The 14,251-nt window shown below is 32.8% G+C and overlaps 3 protein-coding genes across 9 annotated transcripts in view; 1 reads left to right on the top strand and 2 right to left on the bottom strand.

The window, feature by feature from the left end:
• Nucleotides 1–1,987, bottom strand: part of LOC123905660 — a 35,203-nt gene extending 33,216 nt beyond the window's left edge. For 2 of the 7 annotated variants that reach the window (XM_045955352.1, XM_045955355.1), the window contains exons 1-3: nt 1,513–1,974; nt 948–1,402; nt 424–657 (exon numbers count right to left, since the gene is read on the bottom strand). In XM_045955352.1, the coding sequence (XP_045811308.1) occupies nt 424–657; nt 948–1,402; nt 1,513–1,852 (1,029 nt within the window). In that variant the 5' untranslated portion in view covers nt 1,853–1,974. Of the gene's footprint in view, nt 1–423; nt 658–947; nt 1,403–1,512 lie in introns of all 7 variants that reach the window. The other 5 variants (XM_045955351.1, XM_045955350.1, XM_045955354.1 and 2 more) reach the window with 4 other exon arrangements.
• A 4,253-nt stretch (nt 1,988–6,240) lies between these two features.
• Nucleotides 6,241–11,540, top strand: LOC123910843 (endoglucanase 12-like). The gene is made up of 5 exons (XM_045962118.1): nt 6,241–6,631; nt 8,826–9,133; nt 9,706–10,303; nt 10,570–10,742; nt 11,136–11,540. The coding sequence occupies exons 1-5, from the start codon at nt 6,241–6,243 to the stop codon at nt 11,538–11,540; spliced, it is 1,875 nt and encodes a 624-aa protein (XP_045818074.1).
• Nucleotides 11,541–12,505: 965 nt separating this feature from the next.
• Nucleotides 12,506–13,501, bottom strand: LOC123909655. Its single transcript, XM_045960529.1, has one exon. The coding sequence runs from the start codon at nt 13,466–13,468 to the stop codon at nt 12,569–12,571; it is 900 nt and encodes a 299-aa protein (XP_045816485.1). The 5' UTR covers nt 13,469–13,501; the 3' UTR covers nt 12,506–12,568.
• Between the last annotated feature and the right edge of the window lie 750 nt (nt 13,502–14,251).

The following is a 14,251-nucleotide window of genomic DNA, read 5'->3' as shown; positions in this document are numbered from 1 at the left end:
TCATCATAAACCATGCACAACTAAAATTTGATATATTCGGCAACTAAATAAAGGGTAAAGATCCTAATATCTGAAATAAAATAAACTTTGAAATTGAAGCATACAGGAAACGAGTCAGCTGGGAGAACTGACAACAATCAGCAAGAATAATAGAACCCCCACATTGATTCCAGTAGAACGCAAGATCTTCCATTCCTAAACCTTCATTATTCCCCGACTATTCCAATTTTCAAGTCATATAAATGGACACATAAGAATGCAAATTCTTCAATTCCTAAACCTTCATTATTCCCCAACTATTCCAATTTCCAAGTCATATAAATGGACACATAAGAATGCAAAGCTGTCTCAATGCCTACATTTTTCCACTCAGAAAGACTTGAACATGAGACAAAGGTTAAGTAGAAAAAATCATTTAATAACCTTGATTGAAGACTCCAAAGCAGAAGCAACTGTAGTATCATGGGTGATTTGATGAACAGGAGAGTTAACTAAGGATTCCATGTTGGGTAAAACTTCCATATGATTTGCAATTGGTGAATGTGTGGCTAACTTATCGCCTTCATCCATATTTGGTGGGGTTGCTCTATTAGCCTTAGCAGAGTTCAATTGTTTACAAGCTAACAGAGTTTCGTCATTAACAAACTCCTTAGTATTCTGAAAATGAAAATAACAAATATCACTTGTCAATTACTACTACCATGCATTTACACAAGCCACCATATGTAATTGCATATATAGCTCTACAAAGATAGCCACTGCCCACAACCACAACAATATCATCATAAACCATACACGGCTACAATTCCATACATTACAATAACTATACGCAACTAACTAAAAGGGACCCTAACATCTGAAATAAAAGAAAATGAACTTTGAAGCATACAAAAAACAAGTCAACTGAGAAAACTGCTGTAAGCAAATAGCCTAAAAAGATTTTCAACCTTGGTCGAAGACCCAAAAGCAACTGCAATTGGTGGATGCGTAGCTTTTGAACCTAATGGGGAAACACCATCCAAATCCTTGCTTCCCTGTGCCAAAATTGCAACCAACCCAGGAGAGAGTCTTACATAATCATAGGTTTTTGGCTGTTCCCCTTCAATGCTCATGGCATCTGAGTCCTCGCTGGCACTCGCCACCACCGGTGACTGAGGCACTCTCTTTTCACGATCAGTGAGTTCCATGAAACTCCCCGGAGTAGCACTGCTTAGACCAGGTGTGCTCACCGTCGCTTCAAACCTAGTCGGCGTCTTCAGATCCCCTGAATCCGATCGTGCTAGACTCCGGTAATGCATCGAAAAAGCAGTTGAGTCCATCGTGATGTCGTCGGAGACACCAGAATCCGATAACCGTCCCGGTTTGATGAAATCCATCGACACAGGACCACCAAATTCGTCATCTGAAAAATCAAATTTGTAAAAAATTAAAAAAAAACAAAAACAATAGCAATTGAAATTCGAACAATTAGCTACTACATGAAATTAGGTCATTAGGGTTATAATAACTCACCATCAGTGTCGTCATCAGCGTTGATACTGCTTCCACCAGGAGAAGGAGAACCAATTGGTTGCAGAAAGGAGTTTCTATGATCAACCGCTTCACCCTCACCGTCAGTAGAGTTACGGCGGCGGTCGGGTTCCTCATCGTCGCTTTCTGCGACAAGTTGACGGAATATATCTAGTGTTTCGGCGGGGATCTCGGAGGAGGAGGAGGAATGGTCGTCGTCGGGACGGAAGATGTGGACGGAGGTGATTTCATTGTCGGCGAAGCTAACGCGGCGTGCTCTTTTTCTGTTGAAAGCTATGGTTTCTTCTTCTGTTTCAGTGTTGTTGGATTTGGAAGGTTCCATTGGTGGTGCTATTTTGTTCTCAGTGTTTGTGTTGAGATTTTTGTGCGGGAAAATGCATTTTGTGAGAATGCTCTTGATGATGCCGTTGTGTTTCACTGTTTGGTTTCATAAATTTGATTCATTATTACTATCCTTATCATCATTAGGGTTTAGCTATCTTGTAGTTTTTTAAAAAAATAACCACAAAAATTAATTCCATTTTTTAACATATTTTTGATTGAGGATAATTTGGACAAACAAATAAAAATAACAATTGAAGTTGTAAAAACATAAAATAAATAAAATTGAAATGGTTAGGTTGAACACTGTGGTCCAAATTCGAATCTGATACTACAAATGACATGTTTGGATTGATTTATTTTTGAGTTTATGCGAAATAGCTTATACAAATAAAATAAGTTTTTAAGCAATATTATAAATTTTCAGGGTAGTTTATGAGAAAAGGCTTATAAAGATACAATTTTTCATAAGCTTGAAAATAAGCTAAATTCAAACGGACTCAAATTTGTGTGAGTTTCACTGTGTTGGTGGCATCTAAGATTAAAAAAGATAAGTATAATTGTTTTGTTTTTTTACAAAAAAAAAAAAAAAAAGAAAGAAAGAAAGAAGTTGAAACTGTTGAATGTCATTAATTAATTCAATCTATTGACAATCTAACTATTTTCTTCCTCTCTTATTATAGAATCTTCTAACAAAGTTTACGAATATTAACCAAAATAGTTGTAGTAAAAAAATTGTGTTATTTGTTTTTTTGTTTACAATAGAGCTGATGATCGAACATACGATATCTACCATACTATTCAAATTCATCACTACTAGAAAATTGTGTTATTTTTTGTTAGGAAAGTAACCGGAAAAATTGCAACGCAACAAGTAAGAGTAAATAGAATTTTCACAAAATAATAAAACAAAGCAAAATCAACTCAATAATAATTTATTACTACATCTCTAATCTTTATAAGGAGTGATTACAACTCTCAATTGCAATTTTTTACAATATCAAAATTACAAACCTTCTCAACCAAGTTATTGGGCTCAAGTAGTTAATGAATTTCACCAAAAATGACGGATTTCGGGAGAACCCGGGTTCGATTTCTGGGTGGAACAATTTCTTGGCCAGACTTTACTTATCTCGCGGCCGAACTCTGGACTATTAGGGCTCCTTTCCCTTAGAAACCAGAGAGTTATAAACCAAAAAAAAATTGCAAACCTTCTCAACTACCATTTAAGCACAAAAGATACCAGAAGATTGAAAAAATTGCCCTGACACTAATGATGGCTGGTAGAAAACTTTTGAGGTATTTTCTAGCCCACGCCATAGTGGTAGAACAAACCAATCCCTCAAGCTAGTTTTGTTTAGATCGGATCTCGCTAGCCGCATGATAAAATGGTTTGTGGAACTATCGGAGTTTGACGTTCTCTTCGAGCCTAGACAATCAACATTGACTTCTTTCTCCAACAAACAACGATGGAAAATTTTCTCACGTTTCCTCAGTCTAGCGTAAAGGATAACCTCGTTGCAAACAAATCCCAATCATCAATAAGAGTCCCCTGATGGCTTAACTTTTCTCGAATAAAGAGGATCTCACTTCACATGACATCTGTTATGATGATGAAAAGGGGAAAGCCAAGAGTTCCTGGACATAACAAATAGTCGTGAGGATGAAAGCATCCCACAATGGAACATGTCAAGGGACATTTCATCCTTATAACCCATGTTCTCATCACTTTACTTATTCATTTTCTATTTTATTTAAGATATATATTCATAACAAATGACATTTCGTCCTTAAGACTATGTTTGGATTGATGGAAAATTGTGGAATGGAATGGAGTGGAATAATGTTAGATTCCATTGTTTGAGTTTGTAAAATATGAATGGAATGGTGTGTGATGGAATCCATTCCATCCAATACCACCCATTCAACCATTTTTTTCATTCCACCCAATTTGGGGTGTATGCAATGGAATGAAACAAATTAGTAATACAAATACAATTTTGTCCTTATTTTTCTATTTCATAAAGCTTTCTTTCTTCCCTCTTCTTCTATCGTTTGTTTCTTCTTCAGTCTGTATATTCTACAACTCTCCATCGACCTTCTTATTATTATTTTTGTTGCCAAAACCTTCTTCGGCGATGGTTTATGCTCGTGAGTCGTCGTGACAAAGAAACAATGTGATACTACTATTTCATTATTATAAAGTAAACAAAAATCAAAATTGCTTCAAACATAAAAATAAAATGAAAATTAAATATACATTATTTGGTCTGACGTTATATACTAGTATTATTTAGTATTATTTAAATATGAGAATAGAAGATTATATGTTTTTATTGTAAAATTTTTTACTTTTATTTTTATGTAATCTTGATTTTAAATAGGATAGAATTGGAATAAAATATTTATAATTTATTTCATTCCGTCTATTTTCCAAACAATAGAGTGAAATAATATTTCTTTACCAAAAAAAAAAGAGTGAAATAATATTCCATCACATTATAAAATATTCAAACAATGGAATGAAATTAATGCTCCAATCTATTCCGTTCCATTCGATTCTATCATATTCCATTCCGTTTCGCTCCATTATATTCCATAAATCCAAACATAGTCTAAGAGATTTGTTTTTCCCAAGTTTATCCAAGAAAAATGTCTGTCATCTCCTTCAACCTAAGTCCAAGAGATTCAAATCTTTACTATCTTCATAGCAAGAACTTGGAGGGTGTTCGGAACTAGACTAAAGCTCACTATACCAAATGCCCATTATATATTATATTTTAGGTCCAAGATAATACTCTTTAGTACAAGACATACATGTCCTTGGAGGGCATATGACTTCAACCGATAGCAATCCAACATAGTACAAGAATAGTCATTTGACAATACAATTCTCAATTCCACTAACGTAGTGGAGCCAGTTCCCATGCATATGCAAGACTTGATCTATAAATACGCTCATATTTCAAGCTCTCAATGTACACACATCGAAATGCTAACATTTTTGCAGGTACTTTTCCACTCTGCGCCTGAAGCTCTCAACCACCACAAACAACACCTTAGCCTTGCCAAATGTACTGTTCCGTTCTGCCCATTCAACGCAAGTAAAATGCATGAATATTGTTGAAACACTAACAAACACCATTTGAATTTCTAGCTGCACACAACAGACAGCTAATTAATGACGAATTGTTAACCACAATTCGAGTTTAAATTTTGTGTGGAATAGTTTTTTGTTAAACTTTTTTTATTCATTGGTTTTTTTTTATAAATAACGTTAGTTGTTAGTATACAATGTTATGTTAGTTTTTTTCTCCTGGGTCAGGACCTTCTGCTCTTTAACTCTCAGCTCAACTAGTTTAACCAGTTGAGCTACTCATCCCATCCTTTTTATTCATTGGTTGAATTTTGAATTTTCATACTCTTTTTATTGAAATAGGAGAGGAAACAAAAAAAATTGAAATAATTATACGTTGCATATAATTGTTACCATAATTAGCATTAAGTAATTATTAATGCACCTCAAACGGTAGAAAGTAACTACTATAATAAAAATCCAATTATGTATTAAGTTACTATACTATATATGATAAAAATCCAAGAAACAATAGCTTGATAAGAAAAAAGCTTAGGATAGAAATCTCCATGTCAATGGAAACTAATAAATAAATAAAAGAAATTTGGTTTGGAAAAAAAAAAAAGGGAATTCTATGCCAAAATACATGGTAAGCATATGTAATCTTTATTTTCCTTTAGTAAAAATATTTCCAAGGTGTACCTTGAATTCGAACTCACAATTTTGTAGCTAACCACAATGTATAATATATGCAGTGGCAAATTAAGTTTTATTCGGATCAAATTAAAATGAGTTTGACTGTTATTATGTGCAAATTAAATTGAGTTTTTTGTAATGGTCGGCGATGATGTGTGTTGCTGAACGGGTACATTGGATCTATATGTGACTCAAAAAATACTACAATGCCAAGTATCACACTTTTCAAAAGTCGCAACACAAACTTTATAATAGTGTCATAATCAATTAATTAATTAATTAATTAATTGGTTCTTTGTATATATATACATGTAGACACAAAGAACCTCTCAAAAATTCCAACATCAAATTTGCACCAATTTCTCTCATCTCTTCTAAAACCTCAATCCTCATTCCATACCCTCACATCACACATAATATCTAGTAGTCATCTTTGATTCGAGTGAGATTTAATTTGCACATGGAGAAATGAATCTCAATTAATCTGAAGTTCGGTCGGAAGAGGTAATAAAAGTATATCGAAAAATTGTCACTAGGAAAGGGGAATTATCAAAATTGATGCAAAGAATACTCGCGTCATATCATCAAAGATAATATATTTGAGTTAATTACTCATTATGCATTCAAGGAATCAATGGGGAGGATCATTTGAGTTGACAAATAGTAATGAAGTGGCGTCCGACTATGAGACGAGCCGCATAGGAGATCAATGGGACAGGGCGGCGCTGCTCAGTCCGGCAAGCGACACAATGGATTCGACGGTACAAAGTTGGATTCTTGAAAGGCCAATTACTAAGAAGAAAACTAAGTATGTGGATATTGGATGCATGAAGTTGAGTTACAAGGCATTGAAATGGATTTTTGGTATAATCTTTGTGGGATTTTGTGTAATTGGGCTTCCCATCATAGTTGCAAAGAATTTGCCCAAACATCATTCTCGACCTATACCACCTGATAATTACACTCTTGCCCTCCATAAAGCGTTACTCTTCTTCAATGCTCAGAAATGTATGTATTTTCTTCTACCATCTCATTATCATTATGCAAATTAACATAGTATATGCATTATTTTTGTTCTAATTTATTGGTCTTATTTTACCTTTTCTCTAATGATTTTATTATTTGATTTATTAGATGATTATAGACTAAATATATGACGATATAAGATCCTTAAAATATTGCATTCATATTTCATAGCATATGCATTTGAATAGGCATGTTTTTTGCTGGTTATGACTTATGAAATGTGAGTTTTTAGTTAATAGATGTTACTAATAATTTAAAATATATAACCCAATAAAAAATATATAAATATGATATCCTGTAATTGTTCTCTTGAAAGATTCAAATTTGTTTTCTTACAAAAGGCATTTTTTTCTAATGGACAGAAGCATTTGTTGTCCCCTTTTGTCCGTCAACTTCTTCCAAAGGCAGATTCAATAAGCCCAAGAAAAACTTATTTTAACTAGCTATCTGCATCTGCATATTATCTCAAATCTCAAAATATTATCTACTATAGCTTTTTGAAGTGAGATAAACCTATTTGGTTGTGTGTTTGGAACACTTATTTAATTAAGCACTTATTATAAATTACTTTTTTTTTACACCAAAAAATAAATTACTTTCTTAAGCTCTGTCAAACATAACACATATATTTATATAAAGGTCTTGATACTAACATGTGTCATAAAGGCAAAAATCCGAGGTTCGAATTCGAACCTCTCAAATTGTGCTATGTAACACTTATTATGTGTCTTATTATTAGTATTATTATATTTTTTTATAAAGCAGTTTAGTGGCTAGAAAGTCCACCCTTAAGGTAAATAAGTAGGTGTTCGAGATTCGAACTCCAACTCTGCATGTATAATGTAATATTCCTGCGGATTGAGCTGAATTTACATGACACTATTAGACTCTATCTAAGTAGTAATAATTTAGAGCGTTGATTAATAAATTGAAATATAGTTGACAATCCTTTTCATAATTTTTCTTTATATTTTTGAACTAATATGATCAAGACACTAATTATTTTTACATTTTTATTATTGTCAAATGATATTTAACGTCATTTCATTCCAACAAGTTGCTTTGAACTTGTTCTAATTAAGTTTCATTCTTCATTCAAAAAAAAAAAAGTTTCATTCCACACATAGTTCTTGACTTTTTCAAAAAAAAAATATATATGATATCAACCAGACGGCATTTGTGTCGCTAGTATTTGAATTTGAATGGTTCTGTTTGTTCATTTGTTACCACAACTTGCCAAATGACACCTAAATTAACTACATGCTGCAACCCGTTTTTCATTCCATTCTTATTTTAGATTATAATCTTTTAGTTATTGTTTTTTGCAAACATCCATATTTTATCTCTATTTTTAATACTACACATATTGTTTCATATTTTATCTCTAGAAGTACATTCTTACATAGTATATATAATTTTTAGAAGGATAGTACTAGAAATTCACACACATAACCGTGAGTTTCATAGCACTCCGGAATTTTAATAAAGGAAATTATTTATCATTTATGGAAATTTGATGAGTCAAGCTCTATAATGATGAAAGATAGAAAAGAAAAGTATAAAGACTAAATCAGAGTTGCAAAAGGGGTGAGATTGAACTAAGGGTTAAAAGAAATTGAAGGTGCAAGATTCAAGTTCTGACAAATCGTTAAAAAACTAACATAACAATTAACATCCGTACTTCTTAGACTTGAGAAATATATCTTCTAAACAAACTCTTATCAACTTTCTGAATAATTTACTCACTACCCTTCTCTCCCTTTTATAACATATTTATTCTCATAAAATGCCCACTAACTCTTCTTCTCCCCCATTCTAATTACTTCTAGAAAGAGTGGTCATGTAAAGTGGGCCAATAATTGGGCCAGCTAGCATACTAAATCTTGGTGTTCTATATGTTTCTGAGTGATGGTGTCCAATCTAGCAACATCGACATTGACAGTTGAGTTAGGTCTTATAGACAATAATAATTTTTTGTCTCAACTCAATTATACAATTAACTATTAAGTATATGCATAATAATAACTAGCTTTTAATAAGATAATAGTTGCATCATCATATGTTTAAAAATGTACGTACTAATACATTTAAAAATAATTTGAATTATCAAGTGAAAAATTAAGGACAAATATTTTTGTTATGATACCTGTAATATATTTACCTTTGATTTGTGAAGCCGGGGAATTACCAAAGAGCAATGGCATTCCATGGAGAGGAAACTCAGGATTACAAGATGGAAAAGACACTACTGATGATAAAAAAGGACTTGTTGGTGGTTATTATGATGCAGGAGACAATATAAAGTTCCATTTTCCAATGTCTTTTGCTATGACAATGCTAAGTTGGAGTGTGCTTGAATATAAGCAAAAATACATGGCAATTAATGAGTATGATCATGCTAGAGAACTCATTAGGTGGGGTACTGATTACTTGCTTTTAACCTTCAACAGTTCTGCTTCCAAAATCAACAAAATTTATGCTCAGGTAAGTTAATTTTTGTTTCTATACATTTTATTCTACCCTTAAAAAAGGGGTGAAACATTTAGTGATCAATGTTCAATGTTGTGTTACATAGAAGATTATATTTTGATAAAATTACTTAATTAGCATTAGTGTTGATGATATACTACTAAGTGCTTAACTATAAGCTATTTATATAACAAAATATAAAATAATGTTAGGCTGATTTCATATTAGCAGTTTTCTTAAACTATCTTCGAAAGCTTACGAAAATAAGCATAAAACAATTTATGGACATATCGTAAGCTGTTTTCATAAACTTTCACAAACAATCTCACAAGTGTTTAAATCAGTAGATAAATTCAAATAAGTCAATTCAACCAGGCCTAAATCATGCATGCATAACTTTTTTATGTTCTATATATCTTTCTTGTGGTATAATTCAACAAATCTTATGTAGTATTTCTTAATTCGTGCCACCTTCTGGTCGGTCTAAGAGCGAGTGAGGCCTAAAACAAACTCCGATAGAAACATTATATAGCACATTCTATAAATTTGAATGCTAATTAGTGCAATGCATTTTCATTTTATGTTAGGTTGGTGGATCTCTAAATGGTTCTAAAACACCAGATGATCATTACTGTTGGCAAAAACCAGAAGACATGGACTATCCACGCCCAACGACAACTATATTCGAAGGACCTGATCTTGCGGGAGAAATGGCAGCAGCATTAGCAGCAGCATCCATAGTATTCCAAGACGACACCACATATTCCAAAAAACTACTCAAGGGAGCTGAAACGGTCTTTGCATTTGCACGAGACTTTGGTAAAAGATCGACATATAGTCGCGGAAAGCCTAACATCGAACCTTTTTATAACTCATCTGGTTACTTTGATGAGTACATGTGGGGTGGTGCTTGGTTGTTTTATGCAACTGGAAATAGTACCTACATTTCATTGGCAACTGATCCTAATGTGCCTAAGCATTCCAATGCATTTTATATGATTCCTGATTTGAGTGTTCTGAGCTGGGATAATAAGTTACCTGCTGCTATGTTGTTGTTGACAAGGTTTAGGATGTTTCTTAGTCCTGGTTACCCTTATGAGGAAATGCTTAGTATGTACCATAATGTTACTAGTCTTACCATGTGCTCTTATCTTCAACAATTCAAGGTCTTTAACTGGACTAGAGGTAATTCAAAATAATTACTCCTTCCGGTCCTTTTTACAAGAGACACTTCACTTTTCTAGATTTATTAAATAATTAATATACATGATCTATAGACCAGATACATTAATTATTCAATGAATCTAGAAAGGTGAAGTGTCTCTTATAAAAAGGATCAGAGGGAGTATTAGTTAACATGTTATATTTTTGAGTTGTTTTTTCATTCAAAAAGTTATGATCGTGAAGTTTCAATAGGATCATAAGATGCATGTTGACATGAAAATTTGCAGGAGGATTGATACAATTGAACCATGGAAGACCACAATCTCTTCAATATGCTGTCAATGCTGCATTTTTGGCATCTCTTTTTGCTGATTATATGGAAGCCAAAGGTGTTCCTGGATGGAATTGTGGTCCTAATTACGTTTCAAGATCTGTTCTGAAGGCATTTGCAACCTCTCAGGTACTGTTTGAACAACTAAATTTAGACAACTTTTGCTAAAACTTTTGCGAGAACTTTTTTAAGTGGTTAATGTAGTTCAAATAAGCGATTAATTACGTTGAGTAGATGGTTAAAAAATATATTAGGTCGTTAAACTCATTAACTGTGATCGTAACTTCACTAACCACAATTTTGGAGCGATTAACCATAATTTTAGTTGTTCAAATCTAAAAGTACTTAGAGAAATTCATGTCCAAATTTTTGGTTATGAAGTAATATTGATGATTAATGAGTTTCGGCATCTGATATATTCATTAACCACCTATAAAGTTGTCGAAAAATTTGTCTTGTACAAAAATCATTCGTTCTCTTAACGAAAATAATGTCCTTTTCTATATTTCCATCATGAAGCAGATTGAATACATAATGGGTAAAAATCCAATGAATATGAGCTACATAGTAGGATATGGCAATAAATTTCCAAGACATGTTCATCATAGAGGTGCATCAACTCCAAATGATCACAAGCATTACTCATGCACTGGTGGTTGGAAGTGGCGCGACACAGATAACAGAAATCCTCACAACATTACAGGAGCAATGGTTGGAGGACCAAATAATTTTGACCAATTCCATGATTCAAGGACTAATTACAACTATACTGAACCAACTTTAGCTGGTAATGCAGGATTAGTAGCTGCTTTAATTTCCTTAACAAGTATTGAAGGTACTAGTGGTGTTGATATTAATACAATTTTTGAAGCTATTCCACCATTTGGGCCACAAAATCCACCTCCACCACCACCTTGGAAACCATGATATCATATACTATTTCATTCATTGATTTTATCCTAGTCCTTGTGTTTTGGACAATACTTCTCCAATTTTCAACTTATGCATGTATATTCATTTATTTATAAATGATTTAGCTAGTTATACACTCTTATATATTATTTAAAATTTATTGTACTATTTTTGAATTGTGGATTTCAAAACCCTATTTTGAGTTAACCGGTATAGGAACTCGAATTCTCTACAGTTGGAATTTCCTATTGTTATTGGAGTCAATTCATCTAAGTTAATGGATAGAGATTAGACGGTTCACATCTTGACTATAAAATATTGAGAACTCAAAATCTGACTTGTCTGATCTTAATCAACCGCCAAAGTCATTGATTGCCGTAATTGCTAACAGCAACAAAGTCTGTTTCTTGAATATAGATCCTTAGCATTGTTAGTAGGGAATCCATTTCCATAATGTAAAGATCCTTTGTTTCATGTGATTTTTAAATAAGGAACTTGATTAGGATATTAAATGCATGAATATCTGATTGAAAGAAAATCAAGTAACATAGATTTTTTTTTGACAACCAAAATGATGGATCCAAGGGCTAAGTTTTATTGGATACTAAACTATTGTTTGTTGCATACACATCCTTTGAAACATAAAACAATATGACTCCATTACTAGTTCATGCTTTGAAAATTAGAACAAAGAGTCAAAATTGATGAAACATAGGATACCATAAAAATTGAATAAGCAAGCATCAACAAGATCTTCCAATTCACTTTCAAAACCAATATAGCTCATATCCATTAGACTCAAAAAAGAATAGTAAAACAAAATAGAACTATACAATGTCTCTACTATTGCCACCATGATTTTAAGTTGCATCCTGCAATATAAAGACATTTGAGGTCTCTGCAACAACATCCCAACCACATTATAAGGAAAAATTCTCAGCATAACCGCAACCGCAATTTAAAACCAGAGTTTCCGCCCACGCACACGCACTATCATATAAACATTAATTGGTCTCTTCTCTTAGCCTTATAACTTAAACTTATTACTCAAGTTTATAGGCACAAAGTACAAGGGAAGACTCAAAAGGAGTATAACTTTTAGTTGAGTAATAACCACTAGTAGCACTACCATCATCACTTTCACAACCTTCAACACCTTTATCATCAATCTCAACTTCAGTGGGCCCAGGTTTGAAGATAAAAACACCAGGCCCAGGCCCAGATCCAGAAACACTAAACAACCAATCATGAACATCATAAAACACTTGCACAGGTTGTTTATTAACCATAACAGTTTGATTCCCTCTAAATTTCCACTGCAAATTCTTAACATGAATCAAAACAATTCCATCAATACTAATCCACATTTCAGGATCTTTATTACCAACAGTTGAACTTTCAACAACAATATCACTCTCTTTTCTCTTCTCATCAAATTTAGCCTTTATTGAAAAACTTTTCTTTGCAAAAACATTCTCTCTTTTAACCAATAATGTAGCTTCAACAAGTGTTGGTTTCATTTTCATTCTCTTATAAGCCTTTTTCTTGTAATCACCCAACAACAAAATAACCTCGTCATCGCAAACTAACGTGACATAGTAATCGCTAGAAGGCTCAGGACAACCACCAGCGAATTTAGCCGATCGTAGATCCCAATAGACATCGATATGATTACCGTCAACTTCGAATGACTTGCAACCTTTTTTGTTCCAATGAAACCATGGTTTAACTTCAATTTTGATACTGTGAAGAAACTGTTCGCCTCTTATGCTATCGATTTTGAGGTTTAATGTGTGGTTAATGAGACTTTTGCACCATAAGACATATATGTTTCTCCATTGGTTTGCAATGCTGGCTTGGTAGATGCATGTGACTGTGCTTTGTGCTGTTTTTGTTGGTAATGGTTCTTCTGATGTTCTCTGTGATAACGGTGTAGCTTGCATCGCGTTCGAGACTGATTATGATCTAAATGAAAGATGAAAACACATAACACATACCCTTCTTAATGGGTTCTTTCAAATTAATCACTTTTGACAATAACAAATGTATGTGTCTTATGATTTGAATATTTGTTTTAAGGTTATAATTTTAGTTTAATGTTTGTTTGGTTGCTGTGGAAGGAATGAATCAAAGAGTTATTAATTAGATGATTAAAAATTGTAATTTGACTTGGAAAAATAATATGGTGACAATGTAATTCTGTTGGTGATTTGGTTGGAAATTGAATTTTGACAGAAGTTATTGGCGATGAAAGAGTGATGAATGACACGAAAGTTTGTTTTTTTTTTGTTTTAGAGAAAAAGTCTTCATGTAAGGGCTACAAAATAGAGTTGCATCCGAAGGGCAAGGAGGAAAACTAATCTTGTGTTTAAAGTCTTAATCAACTTTTTTTTTTATTATTATTATTAAGAAAAAGTCTTACGATTAACAAACAATCTTTTTTAGAAGGTTAGTTTATTACATGAATGTTTATCGGTCTACATCATAATAATACTATAATTAGGAAATAACAACTTTGTCTACTACCAACCAAGCTTATGAAGATTCTCACTAATCTCACAAATATTTTGTTTACAACTTTCTACTACTATTTCTCTACTAAGAGATGTTTATGCGGATTTAGATAACTTGAAACACATGTAATTACAAAATTGAAAAGAAAAAAAAAAAAGAAGAGTGAATTCCCATTTAAATTGGCCACTACCTTAATTAAAATTATTCAAAAC

Source organism: Trifolium pratense, linkage group LG2 (assembly GCF_020283565.1).
Source record: "Trifolium pratense cultivar HEN17-A07 linkage group LG2, ARS_RC_1.1, whole genome shotgun sequence".
In the NCBI taxonomy this organism is placed as follows: domain Eukaryota; kingdom Viridiplantae; phylum Streptophyta; class Magnoliopsida; order Fabales; family Fabaceae; genus Trifolium; species Trifolium pratense.
The sequence above is the reverse complement of the archived record's forward strand: the minus strand, read 5'-3'. Positions and strand labels throughout refer to the sequence as shown.

Bases quoted from the DNA above. Each gene is read 5' to 3' on its own strand.
- LOC123910843 (XM_045962118.1), top strand. From the start codon at position 6,241: ATGCATTCAAGGAATCAATGGGGAGGATCATTTGAGTTGACAAATAGT. The intron at 6,632-8,825 runs GTATGTATTTTC...TGATTTGTGAAG, and splicing joins CTTCTTCAATGCTCAGAAAT to CCGGGGAATTACCAAAGAGC. The intron at 10,304-10,569 runs GTAATTCAAAAT...GAAAATTTGCAG, and splicing joins GGTCTTTAACTGGACTAGAG to GAGGATTGATACAATTGAAC.
- LOC123909655 (XM_045960529.1), bottom strand. From the start codon at position 13,468: ATGCAAGCTACACCGTTATCACAGAGAACATCAGAAGAACCATTACCA.